At 40.5% G+C, this 22,295-nt stretch overlaps 1 protein-coding gene across 8 annotated transcripts in view; it reads right to left on the bottom strand.

Annotated features, from left to right (window-relative positions):
* The window catches only part of LOC310756457 (contactin-6-like), a 187,518-nt gene that overhangs the window by 104,053 nt on the left and 61,170 nt on the right, over positions 1-22,295 (bottom strand). For 7 of the 8 annotated variants that reach the window (XR_014544887.1, XM_083600580.1, XM_083600579.1 and 4 more), the window contains exons 3-4: positions 15,197-15,323; positions 5,361-5,536 (exon numbers count right to left, since the gene is read on the bottom strand). Coding sequence is in view for 6 of the 8 variants with exons in the window: in XM_083600580.1 (XP_083456706.1) it covers positions 5,361-5,536; positions 15,197-15,323 (303 nt within the window). In the remaining 2 variants the exon portion in view is untranslated. Of the gene's footprint in view, positions 1-5,360; positions 5,537-15,196; positions 15,324-22,295 lie in introns of those variants that run through there. The other variant, XM_083600584.1, reaches the window with a different exon arrangement.

Raw genomic sequence — 22,295 nt, 5'->3', positions numbered from 1 at the left:
GCATCATTCCTGCAGTTTGTAAGTTGCCCACAACTCACTTCCATAAAGCAACGTACTCAACACACAATCCTGGTACACCTTCATCTTGGTATTGAATGTTAGCATCACATTCTCCCATACCCTTTTGGAGAGACGAGCCATTGCCTTAGCTGCCTTGCCAATATGCTTGTCAAATTCAGCAGGGATGGAAAGATTGCTGGTTATGGTGGAACTCAGGCTAACAAAATCGTCTACCACCTCAAGCATGCGGTGAGCATTGCTAATGTGTGGAATGCAGGTGATGTTCTGACCCAAAATGTTGGTCATTGTCAGGCTGATGGTAACCATTAATATAAAGGTAAAAGGACCCCTGACCATTAGGTCCAGTTGTGACCGACTCTGGGGTTGCAGCGCTCATCTCGCTTTATTGGCCGAGGGAGCCGGCGTACAGCTTCCGGGTCATGGGCCAGCATGACTAAGCCGCTTCTGGTGAACCAGAGCAGTGCACAGAAATGCCATTTACCTTCACACCGGAGTGGTACCTATTTATCTACTTGCACTTTTGACATGCTTTCGAACTGCTAGGTTGGCAGGAGCAGGGACCGAGCAACGGGAGCTCACCCTATCGCGGGGATTTGAACCACCGACCTTCTGATCGGCAAGTCCTAGGCTCTTTGGTTTAACCCACAGCACCACCCGAGTCCCTTCAACCATTAATATAGTATATGCTAAATATAATATAGTACAGTGGTACCTTGGCTGTCAAACTTAATCCGTTCCGGGAGTCCGTTTGACTCCTGAAACCATTCGAAAACCAAGACGCGGCTTCCGACTGGCTGCAGGAGCTTCCTGCACTCAATCAGAAGCCGCATCAGACGTTCGGCTTCCAAAAAATGTTCACAAACAGGAACACTCACTTCTGGGTTTGCGGTGTTCAGAGGCCAATTTGTTCGGGAGCCAAGCTGTCTGAGTACCAAGGTATATGGTAAATGGCATTTCCGTGTGCTCTGGTTTCTGTCACGGTGTTCCATTGTGCCAGAGGTGGTTTAGTCATGCTGGCCACATGAGCCAGAAAACTGTCAGGCCAAGGGAGCTGTGGACAAATGCCAGCTCCCTTGGCCTGAAAAGCAAGATGAGCATTGCACCCCATAGTTGCCTTTGACTGGACTTAACCATCCAGGGATTCTTTACCTTTACCTTATATGCTAATATTATTATCACTACTGTCATTATAATTATTTAACTGTTTTAAAATATCATTTAAAAATAGCTCTCTGGTGGTTCTATTTTATGACCACAATACAGAAAAAATAAAAATTAATATTAAATAACAAATCCCACAAACATGATAATGAATGTACAAGTTGAAGTTCAGGCAGACATAACAATTTTTAATTACACTACTAAAAGACACAATTGGGAAATGTGACATCAGAAATGTTGTTCTGTCTTCAAAAACACAAGCTTCTTAGATATGCAGACCCGAAGATTTTGCTCTGAATGGTGCAGTTTACATCTAGTTGCAGAACGTCTACAGTTGTCATCTATAAATTCTCTTGATCTTGTGACCATAAAGATTATTAAGAAAGCTTAGACTCTGCCACAGATGATATCATTTAATCCAGCGCAAGGGATCAATGTGCCCATATATTTATATGGCATTTGAACATTATTGCACTGCAGGGGACAGTTACTGTGATCCTGGCTTTTGCTAACCAACAGTTTAGGAACTAGTACTTGAAATTAGCTCCAAGCTATACTTTTACCAGGCTTCTTATGATTCAAAAAACATTAGTAAGTCCTTCCTTCTGTGCCTTTTATCTAAACTAATATCAGTTCTTTCTAGTCCATTGGCTTAAAGCCTACAGTACATGAGAGTTTCATGGATCATCGCCTTGGATTTCCTTAACCGAGGGGACCAAACTGCAGATAATTGAATGTTGTCTGGTATGAACAGCAAATTTTCACAATGAGTCCAAGGCTTCTTTCCTTATCAGAGACAGACAGACAGATAAACAGACAAAGAGCTGCATAAAATTTTGTTTTTCCTTTGCTTATAATTGATCCTCTCTATTTATGTGTCACTTCTCTCCTCCCCATACTAGCTCAAGATGGAACCTGGATCCACAAAAGTGAATAAGCTTTTTGCTCACGGAATGTATGGGTTATAACCAAGTAAGCCATATTCAGAGTATATATAATTATCCCTATAACCATGGCTCTGTAAGAGCCCTTAAAGCAACATGGCAGTACCAAGAATGAATGAGCAGAGTGGTTAAAATGGTTCCCTCTTTGTTTTCTTTCTGACAGCAGGCTAAGAACTTCCTGTTCAGAGAGGCTTTGGAAACATAGGCACAGATGATGCTGTCAAGACAAATTGTATTTTAATTGCTGGTTTCAACTATGTTGTGATGTTGTTGTTTTAATTATTGCTTATAACGAGTTTATTTTTATTCTTCTGTATTCTATAATTGGTGCTTTTAAATGTTGGAAGTTGCCTTGAATTCTGACTTGGGAGAAAGAAGAAGAGTTTGGATTTGATATCCCGCCTTTCACTCCCTTTAAGGAGTCTCAAAGCGGCTAACATTCTCCTTTCCCTTCCTCCCCCACAACAAACACTCTGTGAGGTGAGTGGGGCTGAGAGACTTCAGAGAAGTGTGACTAGCCCAAGGTCACCCAGCAGCTGCATGTGGAGGAGCGGAGACACGAACCCGGTTCCCCAGATTACGAGACTACTGCTCTTAACCACTACACCACACTGGCTCTCAGGATATAAGGCAGGATATAAATATATTAAATAAGTAAAATAAATAATTACAAATAAATGAACTGAAAGCAAATCAGTGCAGGTAAGCAATAGAAGTACCAGGTTTTGGTTTGGGTTTAAGTTTTATGATGGGGCAATATTGATTACTTTTAAAAGATTTTAGAAAGCCGCAAAAAGTGGCTGGGGCAATCCAGTAATATGGGCAGGGTATAAGTTTAATAATAACAATAACAATAATAATAATAATTTTTAAAAGTAATAAATATGCCAGCTAAATGTCTCCAAGATCACAGATCTACAACTGGGGTACTGCTACAGAAAAGACCCTCTGTCTAGGAGAAGGGATGGGAAGATCTGACAATTTTGATCTCTAGGTTTCTCATTTTTCCAATCTTAAATTCAGTTCTTCACATTTTGAAGAAAATCGTGTTTGTCTAGTGTGTGTTTTTTTTAAAAAAAATTAACAAAAAAAATCATCAGCATGCAAATTTCTCCTAATAAACACATTTTTATATGCAGTTTTGACTCATGTACATGCTGCTGCAAGAGTTTCCCCTTATACAATGCATTGTGGACTCCCATTTGGACTAAGTCATTCAGTCTCATATTGCATATGTCAAAACAAACCCAAGGATTTCTCAAAATGCATTGATAAAATGCATATAAATCTCTTTCATAATAAGAAACCTTTCAGCTTCTTGCCAGCTTGAGGTTTTTCCTTTTTCTCATGGCACATGTTTAAAAAGAAGCCTGCTTCCTAACCCAGGATGACTGAAACCACCACCACCAACAACCACATATAAATACACTCACTCTCGAGTAAGTGGCTGAATACAAATTTATCACCACTTGAATACTTTGAAGTGGGCTACACATTATAGTCTCCACAGGAATTGACGTCCCCCTGACCAGCTTTCCACAAACGAGCCATAATGCTGAACAACACGAGTCATAGTGTGAATTATGACAGTACGTTTCCCTACAAGGGATAACACAGAGTCGGGGGTAGAGAAGTTCATTCTGTGCTGGTTCCACAGAGAGCATTAAAGCAGACTGTTTGCCGAGCACTTCATGTCCTGATGGTTCCAGTCCTACTTTGATAGCCATTTCCATCAGTCAGTTTGCTTTTACCTTTGAACAGTCAGAAGAAAAATGGCTTAAGACCATGGCAAAAAGAGACAGGAATGACCACCTTTGCACACACGCACAAGTCTGTGAACCATCACCGTTTCTACAGCCTCCTTTCTATGACCTCTGTGACAGGCAATTTGTAATAGGAACAGAAAAGGATTAATAATTAATACCAGCACCGATGTCTGAAACAGCTCCACGAGGCTGCCTTTCCAAGTATATTTTATTAATGAGCATTAAAAACAATTGCTCTCTTAGTGCGGCAGCCAGCCCAGATGGAGGACGACGAAAGGAGGATGGCAGGGAGGTGGCGGCGGGGTGGGGGTGGGGGACGTGCAACTTTCTCCAAGCTGCTTTTTGAAGAAGAGCTGCTCTCACAAGAGATGCAAGAATAAAAAGGCAAGGGCTGTGATCTAGAGCTGTACGCGGCGGAGAACCCTAACAGATCGGTCCAATGTGTTGTTTTCTCATAAGCGACTGAGTTCAGTGGGGCTTTCACCCTTCTGAATGTGTTTAGAATTGCAGTCTCAAGCTTCTACAGTGGGGGGAGTGCCCAATTTGATAGATGAGGCTCTCTGGCTGGATTGCTGCTGATGGCTTGGATCAGACGTTTGCCCCCCCCATGAACACAATAGCCTTCTATTCAGGGAAGAGCTCCATACACTAACGTGTCCTCTAAGTAGAACAGGTTCGTCCATGAGCAAAGCTCTCCTTTCGTGAACAGTGCCTTGTTCTGTTCATGAAACAGAAACTCAGGAGCACTATTTGACTTCCCTGGCTTATACTTATACCTAGATATGCTTATACTTCTCTGGTGTAGGGAAGAATGTGGCTGCATAAATTTCTTCTATCTTTTCCATCTCTCTCTGTGTTTGCGTGCGTGCGTGAGTGTGGTCTACTGGATTTTATTATTGCTTTCACTATGCGTGGGCACACATACACCTGTGCTTAAAGGACAGCTACATATTTTAGGTGCAGGCAACAATGGCACGCCAATTACAAAGCAAATGTGCGGAGGTGTGTATTCCTGTTAATGCAACTAAATGTCAGTAAGGTAATTACCATGTGTGACATTTCTGTGACTCTGCTGGACATCATTATACTTTTGTGATTACTTCATTTTCCAACCTAGAGAGGGGTGAGGAGCAGGTATCTTACAAATAGCAATTGGACCATGAAAAAAGGCATCCCAGGGGGTGGGGGTGGGGTGAGGGAATAGCAACAGCTCTATTAAGCAAAACCTAATTGTGTTCATCTTTCTTGACCTTTCCCTCGATTGTAGATAATTGTTGTGTGTTGCAAGGACCAGTATATCTGTCTCATTATTGCTGTTTACTGGGGAAAGATATTGGAATTCAGCATGAAAAGGGAAAGATGAGCAAGTTCAATCATTTCATAGCAAATTTCATTGATGTTTTAATTGCCTAATACATTGTTTGCAAAAATAAAATTGATGAGGAAATAAAATATCCATGCAACTTACATGCAAACTGGAGTTTTGCTTTCCTGCTCAGAATTGTTCCAAACGAATTTGTGACCAAACACTGGTATGTTCCAATATCCTGTTTTTTATGTGGGTTATTGATTGCCAAGCTGCCTCCAAGCAGCCTGTAGTGATAACTCATGGTGAGATCAATATCTGTGCCATTTTGCTTCCACCTTTGAGGGAAAAAAATCAAATTATACTTATAATTTACGGAGGCTATTCAGGTTTCTTTTTTAAATAGTGTGCTGTAGCTTACCTGCAACAATAAAACCATGGTTAAAATATTAGAATATCATACCATATTTCACAGCAGACTGGTTTTTATATCCATCTTGTAAATTCCCCTGTAAATTTTACTGTTTGAAAAATCCTCTCTCTTTAATGGTGTATCCTAGGCAAGCATCCAAATGTCTACAAAAAATAATTATAACTTATTCATACATACGAAGTTATACATTCAAATGCAATAGGAGGATGGCACAACTACATCCTTTTCTTACTATAAAAGGTACCTAGAAATATTTTACAGTCTTTGCCAGTGATGTAATAAATTTGCTTATAGCAATGATTTCAGAGATATAAATCAGAACAAATTATACTTCAAAGGGCAAGAAGAAAGCAGAAAAGGAATGTTTTTATACCACTAGTTTGAGATTGATAATGTAATAATGATAACACTGTTATTTTAAAACATGATTTGTCTCTGTTAGCCCGTTAGAGAGAAAATGAATCGTGTCTGCAACATATCACAGCTATTTACAAATGCCAAAATAAATTGTGTTTCATAGATAATCATATTTTCCACAAGAACAAAAATGTCCTGTGGATTAACCATTTGTTGTAGCAAAACAGAATTCTCATCACTTATGTAAAACCACATTCCTAGCACCGCTGACATTCACAGACACAATGCTCCAAACAACTATGCATGGCCAGTGTAGCTTCTGACCTGGGTATTATTATTTCTGATCATCCTGTTGTCTTCCAACACTATACCAGAGACCACTTCAGCTAGCTCCATCAGAAAGAGAGTGCTCTGCTGAGCCACAGAGTGGTTGATAGAACAACTGTTTCCTTAATCTGGTCCAACATCAAGTGCAGACCTGCTAAACCCAGTCCAATATCAAAAGCTTTTCTGGTAGCAGAAATAGTGCTTCTATGGACAATAGCAACACCCCACCACACTTGACTCCCCGTTCTAGTCTGGTGCTGCACAGAGTACCCAGTTGGGCACAGGCTGATGGACACCCAGTTTACCCACCTAAGTCTTGGTAATACACATCACGTCAGCCCCTTCATCCACAACCAAGTCATGGATGAGAATGATCTCATTACGGACTGACCTGACATTCAATAACACCAAACCAAAGGGATCAACAGGTAAGATACCAGAAACTTCTGGGAGAGTAGGAGGGCTGAAATGGGGATATGGATCAAATATCTAGGTCTCTGCCCCAGATGGAGGTCAGCCACTCCACTCCAAGTATAATTTCCTCTGTCTATCACCTCTGAAACTGAGGCATCATCTTCACAACTCCTTGCTACCTGTCCTCCCTGCTAGTATCATCATCCACTGTCACACTATACAAGACAGAGATTAGGGCCACACATAATTAAAAAGGGTCCAGGAATAGGTGCATCCCTAGCTTCCATAGACCATTAATGATAACCACACAAATTCTTCCCCATCTCAACCAACTCTCACAGGCACACAGAACTGTAGCCTTCTAGTATTGGTAGCTAAATGACCTGTCACAAAATGTAAGGGAGATCAGATCCCTCCTCCAGCTCTTCCATGTAATTGGAGCCCTGCTCTATTGCAGGTTGGAGCAGTATTAGGATTGGGCATGGTTGGCCACCTACTGAGAGGCCCCCACTACAGCAGGAAGCTCACTGGTGTTTCTCCTTTTCTGACAGTGGCAAAAAAAAGAGACGAGGAGAGGTACACTAAATAAGTCTTTCCGAATTCCCCTCCTGAAACCTTGGAATGTCAATGAATGTCTGTAGCCTGGTTGTATTAGTTCCGCCATCACTTCTGTTTTACCTGGATTTATTCCACTAGAAACAAACCTGAATTAAATGTTCGCTCCTCACCATTTTTGTAGCTTAGAATGCATTGTTGTCCGTAAACATCACTCATGAAGGAAATGGTCTGAGCTGGTCAACAGCGAGTACAAAATTGCTGGGATATATGACCTCATAAAAACCACCACTCTCTAATCTACTGTGAAACTGGAAACCCCTACTGATTTACGAATGTTGGAGCATCAAGCAGTCATAAGGTATCTACAGCACATCAGTACAGTGGTACCTTGGGTTACAAACACTTCAGGTTACAAACACTTTGGGTTACAGACGCCGCTAACCCGAAAGTAGTACCTCGGGGTTAAGAAATTTACCTCAAGATGAGAACAGAAATTGCGCAGCAGCGGCAGTGGGAGGCCCCCTTTAGCTAAAGTGGTACCTCAGGTTAAGAATGGTTTCAGGTTAAGAACGGACCTCCAGAATGAATTAAGTTCGTAACCAGAGGTACCACTGTATTGTAATAGTTGGCTGCAGTTGCTGATCATTTTGACTCCTCTCCCCATTTATTTCAATATATGTGCAATTAACATGCCCTGGACCCAAAACTTGTTCTCAGTTTTCTAGCTCTGGATGTACTGGTGTTTAATTTGCCAGCTCACTTTAATTTCAGAATCAATCACTGAAATAACTGCTGTCATCATTACATGGGCTCCCAATTAAGGTCTATAATTGTTTCTCAACACAGATGCAAAGTTGTTGGCTTATTCGCGGCAAATGAATTTTTCACAGTGTCCCCCATAATCATTCTAATCACACAGTATGATTATTATTAAACTGTGCATATAGATCAGGGAAGGAGCTCCTGGTTAGGGCCTTTTCTTAATTAATATGTTTCAATCAATGAAGGAAAGCTATTAATGGATGCCTATGATTGCCAGGTGAGGTTTAATCATATCATGCATACTCCGGTGAATTACTTAAGATTAAAAACAAAACAAGAAATGGAAACGATTTCAGTTAATTCTTAGCTCAAGAGTAATTCAGTATAGTTTAATTATTTTAGACATGATTTTTAAATGCTAATGTATAGCTTTCTTACTTTTATTTGTGCAAACTGTGCTTTAGAAAGAACATAAACCAGACATGAGGCAACTGGATACTTTGAACAATTAGAGGGACATTGGCCTAAATCTAGTAGAAAGTCCAGTTTGCTCAAGTTTATAATACAATTTAAAATTAGACAATGAACAATGTTCAGTTTTATTGGAAAGAAATGTTTAAAACTGACATTTGATGGACACGTGAGAAGTTATAGAATTTTTCAGAACCGATCATTGAGAAATGGTTGAATACTACATACATATGATATTCTTCTAGGATAACTTTAAAAAATGTAACATCAGAGCAATGAAATTTATTTTGGGGTTCTATTAACTGCTACCAAAAGCAAAGCAAAAAAATTGAAAACGATTTCAGAGCATCTAAATGGAGTGTTCCAATAGTCCCAATACAACAAGAATGCAGTTTGATATCTTGCCACGATGAGCAAATTAACAGAAATGGTACACTTAAGGAAAGGTAAACAAAGAACAATTTGAGAACCTTATCATCTCCCATTATTAAATATATGAAACAAGAACATCAACTAGTATAATTAAAAACCTTTTCATTACTATTATGATGAATAATTTATGGTATACAAACAATATTAAATATATATATATTAGAGGATATATTTATATTTTAATACATTGCATTAAAGTTACGCATTTAAGGCTTGATGATTTAGAAATAAATTATACATTTGATGAATATTAGAGTGGAATATGGAATATGTCATTTTTGGTCTTTGTATGTTTATAATTTGAAGGGACGCGGATGGCGCTGTGGGTTAAACCACAGAGCCTAGGACTTGCCAATCAGAAGGTTGGCAGTTCGAATCCCCGCAACGGGGTGAGCTCCCGTTGCTCGGTCCCTGCTCCTGCCAACCTAGCAGTTCGAAAGCATGTCAAAGTGCAAGTAGATAAATAGGTACTGCTCCGGTGGGAAGGTAAACGACGTTTCCGTGCGCTGCTCTGGTTCGCCAGAAGCGGCTTAGTCATGCTGGCCACATGACCCGGAAGCTGTACGCCGGCTCCCTCGGCCAAAAAGCGAGATGAGTGCCGCAACCCCAGAGTTGGCCACGACTGGACCTAATGGTCAGGGGCCCCTTTACCTTATGTTTATAATTAAACCTTTTTAAAAGCTATTATTATCATGGCTACATTCTCTTTTAATAAACTGTTCTGACTCATCTTGAATCTATTGGTGTTCCTCATTTCTGTCATAGAATCCTAAAGTCCCACAAATTTCAGTTTCAAATCCATATACATGGTTGGTTTAGGCTATGTTTAAAAGATATGCCAGGAGGAGTGTTTACTTTCCCCAGAAATTATTATTTATCACAAGTGGGCCCCAACAACAACATGGAACGATGAACCCCTGGTGTGATAGGTGTTGTTTTTTTCCTACCTGAGCTTCTGACTATTGGGGTTGATAGAACACAAATTAATAGCAAAGATAGAAGTTCCTCCTCTAACTTGGGTCTTACTTCATGAGCCAATTTTATTTTTTACTTTTTGAACTTTTAAAGGTGTCACCAGAAAGCATGTCAAATACACTGTTTCAGTGTATCTGAAGAAGTGTGCATGCACACGAAAGCTCATACCAAGAACTAACTTAGTTGGTCTTTAAGGTGCTACTGGAAGGAATTTTTGTTTTTGTTTTGACTATGGCAGACCAACACGGCTACCTATCTGTAACTGGAACCAGAAAGCACGAAATGCATGCAGCCGACTGCCTGATATTGCAGGGCAGCTGTAAGCTGCTGGCTCTCAGCACAGTTATTCAAACTGCAATAGGTATGTAAGAGTGAACTCCACTGCCGGGTTGTTGTATATTGCTCTCTCAGCCCAAGCGGCAATTGGGATGTGGGGTAAAATCAAAACATACAATTGCACTATTGTAGTTTTTCAGCTTCTGTTGAAATTCCAGTGCTGCTTGACAACACTGCAGGCTTGTCATAAACCACTCAGAGCCTGACCTACAGCATTCAGTGTGAACCACAAAGCAGGGCTCTCACTCAGGACCACAGGCAATTCCAATGCATAATGTGAAGAATGAACTTCATTGTTGTGAAATTTGTGCCAATATGTTTGGTGGTGGGTTTTGTGTGTGTATATATGTTCTAAAATGTTTCACACTAAACAAGAACTGACTATGAAAGAAGAAGAATTCATTAATTTGCTGTTACTCAGTGCTTTTTTTCTGGGGGGACACATACCCCTAAACATTTTATGAATCTAAGTTTGGCCTCATTGAGGGGTAGTATTTCAATATGAGTAGGAAAATGAGAGTACCCCTAAACATTTTTTAGAAAAGAAAAAAAGCACTGTTGTTACCTCTTGGTTTGTTTGTTTATTGTGGGTAGGTGCAGAGTACTCAGCTACATTAAAGTCTTGGATTTTTCTATTGATTTCTATATCTATACAAGTCTTCACGTTTCTATTCCAGGAGAAATTTAAAATAACTTCTCAGTGCAAACCTGGAAACGACCTATTGAGACAATGAGATGGCTATTTCTGTACCCTTTTTATCTCCCTATGTCTCATATCTGCATTGCATGCTGAAGGTGCAAAGTTCAGTCCCCAACATCTTATATTGGGACTGGTGAGGTTGCAGTAAAGGAGGAAATTCCTTGCATTAGGGTTTTCTTTTTGAGGATGCCAGTTTCTCTCCCTTGTGCATGGCTATCGCCAGTTTAGCTACAAAATGGCAGACTTTCCCCTGAAGTTTAAATATGGAATATAAAATGTATATACCACCAATACTCTGCATGGTGCTCTACATAGTACAAGAAGACACATCCTTGCCCAGAGAAGCTTGCAATCTAAAATTTAAAACAGGTGAAAACATAGCAGAGGATGCATACCAATAACAAGATCCTACAATCTTTCCAAGCCTCAGTGCAGGCCTCAGTGCTGCATTTCATAGCACAAAATTGAAATAGCTTTAGAATCACTCTGATGAGAGATGCTCAGCTTGTTAAACTGAATGGATGGTTGGTATTGAAGAATAAAATGTAGTTTATGCAGTTTGCTCACAAAAAAATATTATTTTTAGTGATGGATGAGATGAATTGCCTTCTGCTAGATTCAGAATTGGACTTGGGGGCAGGGTGTTATCTCAAAAAACTGGAAATAGACAGATTCTCTTTAGCCAAATATCAAATTTTGAAACCCTTCCCCTTTTCTGATAATGTTACCAGGTGCATGAAGGAATCAAAACACCCATCTATTGCCTCCTATATGTTTCCCCAATTCCCAGTGAACCCTTAAATCAGAATTGGGGGACCTGTGAGCCTCCAGATTGTTGCTGGATTCCCACTCATATCAACCCTTAGCCAACTTGGGCACTGGACAGGGATGATGAGAGATATAGTCCAGCAAATTCTGGAGGGCCATAGGTCCTCCTTCCCTGCCCAAACCCTTTCCTAATACCTTTTCCTTATACAGTTACCTGAGGGTGGTAGATCAACAGTGGCCAAGGGCAGTAAAAAAAGTATCTCTGGATGCCTTCATGCAAGGCTTCTTTAATTCATTTACACCTAGAAAGCTGCAAACAGGAGTGTGCCCATGGCACTACTAGATAATAATAATGGTTACAAAATAATTTTACAGGGTGCCTGGATCTGCACCATGCAACCTTGCCATCATGACTACTGCCCCACTCCACCATCAGATGAGTTGGGGGCTGAGGGAATGGGGTGGCAGGACAAGGAGGGAAGGCTGGCTAGCTTGAGGTGGTTGAGGAGACTTAAGCTAAGCACACACTATACGTTTAAAGTACATGAATTCCCCAAAGATACCTGGGAATGATACTTCACCCTGCACAATGCCAAGCTCCCAGCATGCTTAACAGTTCCCAGGATTCTTGGTTGGGGGAGGGAGTTGTGTGATTTATATGTATGGCGTATAAACAGCCATTTTGAATCCCAATATGAAACGGGTCCAGACTGAGAAGAAGGGGAACTTTATTTATGTGTAGGTTGCAAGGGTCAGTAAAATACAATTAAACCCAAATCATTAAAACAATTTAAAAATGTGCCAAAATAAACCCCAATACAGCAGGAGAGTACTGCCAGAATAGGAGTCATACATTAAGTCAATATCCCTGAAAAGTCTGTTTGAGTAAGCATGCCAGTTGCACTTCAGGTTGAGTACCTCAACTATGTGATCCCTGCTTTTTGCCCTTTTGTTTTGTGGCACAGAAGAAATTCACCACAATAATAGTTTCTCCAATTCATGGGTGGTGTGGGCATGTGGATTCATACACCCAAATTGGAAGGAAATTTGTTGTTTTTTCATGCAGCATAATTTGTGGCCGGGGCAGGAAAATTTTCTTCCCTTCAAAATGCTCTCTGCACCCAAATCCCATTTGTACAATAGAAAAAAAGACTTCAGCCAGCTAAGTTGACCTGTAACTGTCTTTGGTATGTGGTGAAATAGCAATCTATTAACTTAACAGGATGTGGATTGCACCCATAAAGGCCAAGTTTGACTGAGAACATTTTTTTTTGCAGAGTTCTCATATGTAATAATATATACAGTACTTTATGCTTATAGTTTGTCTTCTGTTTTGTTTTCATTCTAGTCAGCCCTTTTATTCTGTAGTTTGTTGTACAATGCAGGATTTAATGATTCATTTTTACTCATTCTCTCTGTGCTCACTTCAGTGCCATATTTTTTTGTAGTAAGGTCGTTAAGCATTATGGGTTTTTGAAATGAAGTTGCAAAAAAATTATTACTGCAGTCAATAGGCTTTCCTTAAATGTATAGTGTCACCACAGAAAACAAACTTTCATCCTCACTCTGCAAAAACATAGTGGGATGGAACTTCCCAATATACCGGTAACACTTTCTGCGTATTCTGAGGGATTCTACTGCATGCATGTAAACCTAGTAGTAATCCTAGGAGGTTTTGGCTTTCCCATCCAAAGTTTAAAATTACGGTGTCAGGGGTTGGTGATGGTCAGACCCAATGGCTGCACTGCTCAACTCCTGTACCAGTTTGAAATGAGCACAGCTGAGTTGGAGGTGGAATCAGGTACTGATGAGTGAAGCTGATGGATACCTAAACTTCTTCAGCATATAGTGAGGCAGACAGGCTGAGAGAAAAAGTCAGCAGCAGCAGCAGTGATTGTTCCAGAGGGAAGCTTCATCACCAGCTCCGTGTCACCAGCAACGGCAGAGGGCCTTTTCAGTAGTCATGCCTGCCCTGTGGAACTCCCTCCCATCAGAAGTCAAGGAAATAAACAACCAGCTGATCTTTAGAAGACATCTCATGGCAGCCCTGTATAGGAAGTTTTTTAATGTTTGATGGTTTAATTGGTTGGAATTATCGACTGGGGGAACCAATTCAGATAGGCAGGAATATAAAATATAAAATAATATAAAATAATAATATAAAATAATATAAAATATAAAATAATGGCAGTGTGTGAGGCAGTAGGGAGGGATTGAATAGTTGGGCAAAGCTTGGAGTGAGGAAACCACATAGCTTTGATAAAGTGCTTTGAGGTGGTAGGGCAACTTAACTTAGTTAATATTCCCTGGCTTTTGGCAGGGGTCCTAATAGTTAGAAAAGTTCCAGGCTTCCTTGCTAAGGGAATAAGGCATTCACCAGCTTTCCCCTGGAGTAAAGACAGCAGATTTGGGACTCTGAAGGAACCCTGTAGGGCTGGTGTCACTGCTGCCCTGCTCCCTCAATCAATGCCCAGCCCAAACTAAGTGCCAGGCAGGATTCAGGCAGTGCTCTAGGAACACAGTGTTCTGAAGTTGAAAGGAACAGGAGGTGGTACAGCCTTGTTGTCAGCAGCAAAGCCCAGCCTTTTCTGGTAATCTCCTACTGTGACAACAGTGGGGCAGGCTCAGATCTACCTGGGTCTTCTGCAGTGGAGTGTTGGGAGTCATAAAAAGCAGTGCCACATCCTTGAGCCCAGCAGGTGGGCCAGTGGCTCTGCAGGTTCATCTTGTGGCAGTTCATCTGGACCTGGGTCTGCGTTCTCTTCCGCTTCAGACTCCTGGTCCCTGAGACCTCCTACATTTCTTTTTGGAATTGCTTTCTAACTAGGTTGTGGGTTTGGGCCGGGGACTTGGCACTTGATTTTAAAAAGATAGTCCAAACCTTTCCCTTCATTTTTTCATGAAGGTGTTCCCTCCGCCCCACCCTGCATTGCTGGGGGGAAAACCCTGAAGCCACATCCCATAAACCCTGTATTTCACATCTTGGCTTATTTGACTCATAGCCAATTATACCTGTACTTAAGTTTTAAAGTAAGTTTTTGTTATTTTGTGGAACACCAAAATGGAATTTAAAATAACTTATGAAAATTTAGCTTGATGTTGTAAATGGGCCTTGTCATTATCACTTCACTACTGTTAAATGAACATATCAAATAATGCTTTTCTACAGAGAGAGAAACGAAGCTAAAGAGTAAGAGATGAGAGAGAAGGAATGGGGATGATGCATAGAGAGTTTTTGCATGCAGAATTTATGACAGGAATTCCTTGTTCCCATCACAAACGCCTATTGTGATTAAAACTAAGCGGTTCAGCCTTCTTTCTTTTTGTCTGTCACCACATCAATGTTCATTTCTTACATTTTTGCTGCTGAGTCTTCATTTGAAAAATTGTAGAGCTGAGTGATATTCCATTAACCTCTTCTCAAAGCCATTCAAAATGGTAACAGTTGAAAAACAAAAACCTTACCTGTAGATTGGCAAAGGATGTCCTTTAGCTGTACAGTTCAAAATTACTTCTGGATCTTCAGAACTCACTGAGTAAATGACATCAAATGGCTCTTGAATAAAAATAGGTCCATGCGAAGTTTCTTCATCTGTGAGATGAAACAACAATTGGAAATTAATATTCTTTTACCAGTTAAAGCCTAATTAAATGTGGATTCTGTGTTACACCCTTGAGTTCCATTGGCCACTTTTTACCAAGGAAATATTTTCTGCAGAAAGTCTCCCCTCATTGCTTTTGATGCACACATTGGGTTGGGACAAAAAGAAATGACTCTTCAACAGCATACAAGCAATTGCCTCATTTTATTATCACCACAGCCCTGTGAGATGTTAGGTTGAAAGATTAAGTACAAGTTGTTTTATGACAGTCAATGACCAATACCCCCCCAAGCTTCTAAATTCAATGACTGCACTTTTCTGGTTGAAAGACTAGCTTCAAAACCATGGATTTGGTGAGGTGCACAGCTGAGAAAGCATTTGAATTTTCCCACACTCTGTTCCCTAGACCAGGGGTAGGAAAGCTTAAGCCGGTATGCTTGGGGCAGAATGGGAATACATTTACATCTCCTATATGGATAGTATGAGAAATCTGTGCCCCCTGCCCCCAGCTGCCTTCAGCCCCAGCATGGTCAATGGTTGGCAAGATGGTCCAACATAATCTGGAGAGCCAGTGTGCCCAATCCCTGCTGTATGGAAAGGTTCTCTTTACAGCTGAGCAGAAGTCCAGGCAGGCAGGCAAGCAAGCAAGCAAGCAAGCAAGCAAGCAGTCTGAACACGATTCAAATATCCAACATTCATGTGCCCTTAATACCACATCACCTCCCTGCTTTCATAACCAAGGTTTTATAAATATATGGCACTCAATGCCCTTTATTTCAAAATCTTACATGGGGAAATTGCCTCCAGCCTATCCTAGATAGTCTGCCGGCAATTTCCTCTTCCCACACAGCAGCAAACATTTCATGTCTGATTGATAATAACACCTCATTTCTTGAAGATTTGTGGGGCTTATTTACATAATGAAGGCGAGGAAAGGCCCTTGTTTGTATCCCTGCTTCATACAGATGGCTCTTACCTCCACCTTGCCCGTATCTTGCTCGAGCAGAAAGATCCTTGAGCAAGTCCTGGAAAGCAAGGCAAGGGGCTTGCTCTGTCAAAATGAGATTGATAGAACCAGCCAATCAGGCAATTATGCCAGCGTAGATTGTCATGACCTTAAAATCCCATGTTAGCAAGCATCCAATTTTGTTTCCTGCATGCATATTTTGAATTCTGTAATCCACACTATAATTTAAAATGTTCAAAAACCAAGCAACCTGTTGTTGTTTTTCCCCTGGGTTTTTCACAAATCCTGTGTCAAATTTCATGGAATTTGCAACTTAACTCTCTCTATGTTTACTTTAAAGTAGAACTTACTAATTACATAGGACTTACTCCTAAGAATGTATGCCCAAGACTACAGTCTGACCATAGGCACATAGCTGTAGATCTGAAAGGGACTTTGGAAGCTCAATGAATAATCCACAGAGCAGGTTGCAGCATCCCTGAGATATACCAATCCAGCCTCTCCTTAAATACCACTAGCGAAGGAAAGCCTACCACATACTGAGGCAGTCAGTTCCACTGCTGAAATACTTCTCCTAAAGCTTAGTCAAAATCTAATTCCTTGCAATTGTGTTTATTGTATGCTTATTCAGGAATGAATTCAATTGTGCTCACCTATTTACAAATTCTAAAGACCCAGAGTTCCTCATCTCTCAAAGATTTTTTTTCTACCCTACTAAGAACCACATTCTGCATCCCCAGTTTGCCCCATGGGAAGACTTGCAGCAGTAACTAGGACTTGCCACTTAATCTTGTCCACCTTTGGCTTCTCCCAGTTTCTCATTTTTTTCCTTTCTTAAGTTCAGTTCTCCACATTTCTGTATCACTTTGCAAAGTTTTTTTTTTTAAAAGAGAAGCGTGCATGAAAATGAATCAGCCTTTTTGTGTCAATTTCTCCTTATACACTTTTTGTATGCAAGTTTGCCTAAAATACAGATTTTTGCAAAGCACATTTCGCCTAATATTTATATTTTCTCTAATATACGACATTTCCCACCAATATATTCATTTTACACACACCTTGGCCCAGTATTTGCATTTTTGCACATATTACTTGGCTAGAGAACAGCACTGCAAAATCTGGAGGAGTGTGAATTTCAAAAGATGCCCGTGTTTCAGTTCACATATTATTTTGGAAATTGTAAATTAGGTAAATTCACCTTGATATGTGAACTGTTATTGCTCTGCAAAAATGGGGAAGGAAGAGAGAGAGAGAGTCCTCTGCTTTCACTACCACATTACAGAAAGCAGATGTTGAAACACCTGTGGTTCATAATTGTGAAACAGTTAAGGGTTGAGGAAATTAATGGGTATGACCAAAGGAGTAATCCTAAGTATGGGAGGAGGGCTTAAGTTATGCCAATGTAAAGGACACCAGATCCAAACTCCATGGAGGAGCAGGGCTACTTTGGGCTGAGTCTAAGTCTGAGTCTTAGACTTGGGCTGAGTCTAAGTCTGAGTCTAAGTCTACTTTGGGCTGGGTCCAAAGTATGGCAGAGGGCTTAAATGCTGGTTGAGCCCACAGATCTGCTCCATCCTAATGGCATTGTGCCTTAGTACCCCACTGTACTTAACAAGTTCATTATTGGAGGCCTGAGTGCTCCATTTCCAAATACGGTGGCAATTCTTTTCTTTTTTTAACATTACTTATATCAAATGAAGACTTATATCAGTGAAAGATTGTTCAACACACTTAAAAAAGCTAAAAATTACTTATGTTCTACTATATCTCTAGAGCATTTAATGAGTTCAGAAATTTTAGTGACTAAAAGTTCCGCATTGGAGGATGTAGATTATGAAAAGTTAATTTAATTTTTATTTTTGCAACAGAAGTGTCAAAGAAAATATGTGTGAATTTTATGAATGTTTTATGAAAATCTTTGAATTTTCATTCCTTTTGTTCCTTCAAAGAGAGTTTACTTTCAATTGGAGGTGTTTTCATTTTTACTTCTATGTACACATAAATCATTAATTAGAAATGAAAAAGTACATTTTAATAATACAATAGTTAAAAAATATAACCCATGTTAATAGCGAACTCATTCTTATGCATTTAGTTTGGTCATATTTTCAGAAAGTCACATTTATGTAGGTGAATGATTATGCCCCTCCTCAAGGGCCCTACATGCCATAAAGTTGCCAATGTTGTCTTTTTTATACTACATTTCTTATCCTTGTTAAATTTAGCAATCATTTGATGTACCTAAGCCCATGTGTATAAATCTTGCTACTACAGAACAGAATACTTCTGAAACTCATTTATCTAGTGGCCCTCTGTAGCAACTGATTATTTAACAATGTCCACAATCCATAGAGCTACTGTATTATCTTCTTAAAGAAGAAGCCAGTTAAGAACAAATACTTCATTAACTATTGAAGTATTGAACTGGGGAGAGGGAGCGGGGACCACAATAACTTACTATCTTAGACCTGGATCTGCCTTGCTGTGAGCTACCTCAACTACAGGTATGTGCCTCTTCAAGCAGGAAGTGGGTGACTCTGTCACTTTGGGTGAGACTAGCTCGATGGTCCAGCAATTACTTCAAATGTATCCAAGGGCAACAGAAGTTTTCTTAGGTGTCTTCAACAGGATTGCCTTTCCCAAACTGGACAAGAGACATAATGCCCTGTGACAAACTACTTTGGATTCTCTGCCCCATAGTTTTAAAAGTGGTTTGTCGTGTAGTATAAGAAACTAACATTTAAGAAGCCTAATGCTAATGCACTAGTGGGTGTACACTGCTAGCGTTCTGGGATTGTGAGATATGATTAATATCCTTTATGGATGATATGATGGAAGCAATGTTGCCTATGGCCCTGTTTAGTTGTCTTCTTGTATGCAGTAAACATGACAGTCAGGAGCAACTTAACCAGCTGAGATTGATGTGTCTCACTGGCCCCACCAAGTAACTGGAAGGGTTGGCAGGAGCAAACTCAGAAGTGCCTCTTTCAGAGCAGGCATAGGCTGCTGTTTTGGGACTACAGCTCCCACCATCCCTAGCTAACAGGACCAGTGGTCAGGGATGATGGGAGTTGTAGTCCCAAAACATCTGGAGGGCCGAGTTTGCCTATGCCTGTTTTAGAGCTTCCTTCCAATGCACAGGGGTCTGTGGGTTAATTGGGCATGGCATTGTTGGGCCAGGCTCTTAAGCCTGGCAATGCTCCCCCTTCCATGCATTTGGTGGATTTATTTTTTATTTACTTCATATAATTTATGCCTCACTTCATGGTATGAAACAGCAAGGCGGTTTATAAAAAGATAACACTATAAAACCAGGGGAAATTACAATTCATTAAAACATACAAGAAGTTTAATGTTAAAGCAGATTAAAATTCACATCATGTGTGGGGTGTAGCTCAATAGTAGAATATCTGCTCTGCCGGCAAAAAGTCCCAGGTTTAACCCTGAGCATCTTTAGGTAGGGCTGAGAACATCATCTGCCTGAAACCATAGAAAGACCCTGTCAGTCAGTGTAGACAATACTAAGCTAGATGGAACAGTGGTGGACTTTAGTGTCTCAAATTTCAGTGGGGCCCTGTGTGACATCATAATCTGGCGTCCCTCCCCTTCCATTAGTGGCCACACCTGATCCAGCCACCTCACCTGCCATGCTCCCCTAGTCTGGATGGACTAATGATCTGATTTGGTACAAGACATGTTCCAAACAGGGCATTAGACATGTTCTAATGACAGCATTAAATTATATTCAGATTCTCGATGGCAGATTTCTAATAGATAATGCCGGAGAACTCATTTCCTTTGCTAACATCTTCTTTTAAATGTAGCAATCTGCCCATGAACAAAATCTAGATATTCTAACTAGCTTTGTTTCTGAGAAGAGAAGCATTTAACAAAACGCAGCGGGAGACTCATAAAATGTCTGAGTGGCACTTGGCTGAGTAGCCTTAAGGAATATCATTGTGAACGATAACATGCATTAGCTGTTTGGCTAGAATCATCTTAGTTTGACCTGGGGCTTACACTAATATTGGAAACTAGAAGGTGGGATGATGCCTGACAATCGTATTTTCCCTCATAATCTCAGAGGATATTGGAAGGATTCTGACTAGGCACATGAGAGGAAGGTCTACATCCAGAAGGGCAATAATTGTTGCAGGCCAAGGGTGGGGAGATTATGAAGAGAATATCAAAACATATATACGTTTGTTATACTCATAAAATAAAAAAAACCTATCTAAGGAAAAAACAGAGAGCTGCCAACATGTAGTGTGTCAGATCAGTAACAGGCTGAGATGAACTAGTGGCTGTAAAGATAAAGCATTAAACTTGTCTGAACAGGATGGCATGTTGTAAGTGACATAACAGGCCATAAAATGTAGTAAATCATATATATTTTTAAAATGCTGTCTATTTCCATAAAGTCTCTTTCAGCCCACCAGACTCAGAAAGCTATCGTTGACTGGGATGAGAACCCCCAAGCATTTTCTGATTTATCTTTAACTAATGGGCATGAATTAGGTCTACACTGAATCAAGTTAGGTTGCCACCTTGATTCTGGAAATTGATTTGTAGGCCTTAAACAAATGCGTAACCACCTGAAATACTTTTCTTCCCTCCCTCTGTCGCCCAAGAGCAGGATAAGCCCTAGTTTGAACCTGCCTGGTTTTCCCTTCGGGTCTTCATCTGCTGTACTCCAATCCAGGGAGATGCAGAAAATCACACTTAACATTCATATCAGCTCACCAGAGGTCTAAACACAGACTACTACAATAATTCAATCCTGTAACAAAACAGCCCCAGTCTGCTCCCTGCCTTCTTTTAAAGTAGCAGTACACACACACACACACACCCTAATTTGTGTGTGTGTGTGTGTGTGTGTGTATGTGTGTGTGTTTCAGCAAAGTAGACAGGCCACATGCATCACCAAAAATAAAAATGCATATACTAATTTATATGTATAGGTGCATATTTAGAAATAATTGCTATAATTTAATACTATAGTTAATAGAAAACACTATAGAATGGAACACTCAACCACACCTCCTGTCTGTAACAATACAGTGGACTATATTGCCTCCTTCTGGCAAATTGTGCAGCCAAGCTGGTGCCAAATGTATTGCTCTGCTTTCCTTTGGACTACATCAGCGTGGCTAAGATGGGGGTATTGTCATCTGGGCAACCCAAGACCTCCCATACACACTGGCCAGGCTTGTACCCTGAAGAGGTCACAGCCACAGCAGGCGCTGTGATTCTCCAGAAGTTTGACTTCACGCCCAGAGGTGAACTCCATTGTCTCTCGAGACAGACGGATGCCAACAACAACAATATTGTGGGGGCAGGATGGGACAAAGGGGTGCACGGCCTGGTCCCTAAGCTGTGGATTCACCCCTCCCCCCTTTTCCTTTTGGAAAATTGCCCTTTTAATTTGTGAAATGAGAGACAATGACAACCTCCATTTAAAAAATGGGAACTTGCTTTAAGAACAGGCACAGCTTAAGTACAGGTTCCTCTTAAAAGTTCGGTGAATAAGGCAGAGCAAGTACCCAACAAAAGCCTCACCATTTGGAAAAGCCTTCAAGAGTCTGCTCACTCAAGACTTTCCCTGATGATTTTTCATTATTACAATCACCCAATAATTACTTAAGTGGTCCTGGAAATACAGCAACAGCCTGTATAGTACTCTCTCTCTCTCTCTCTCTCTCTCACACACACACACACACCAGCTGCCAGCACAGCCTCCATAATGTTCCTGGACTTTTAATGGACAGATTTGGAAACCTGATGGACGTCAAACAGTGTATAAAATATAGGAGCATATGGACAAAAGAGGACATCTGCCCATTCTTCAACAGTGGTAGACTCCAAATTAGCAGTAGCTTAAACTATCGTAATTGCACTTCAGACAAACCATGTTTCCTTGCCATCAAAGAAGAGTTTCTTCTCAGCTTCCTTAGGGTATAATATAGAATGGGTTGTGCAAATGAAACATTTATTT

Source organism: Podarcis filfolensis (genome assembly GCF_964270895.1).
Source record: "Podarcis filfolensis genome assembly, chromosome: 2".
NCBI lineage: Eukaryota > Metazoa > Chordata > Lepidosauria > Squamata > Lacertidae > Podarcis > Podarcis filfolensis.
The sequence above is the reverse complement of the archived record's forward strand: the minus strand, read 5'-3'. Positions and strand labels throughout refer to the sequence as shown.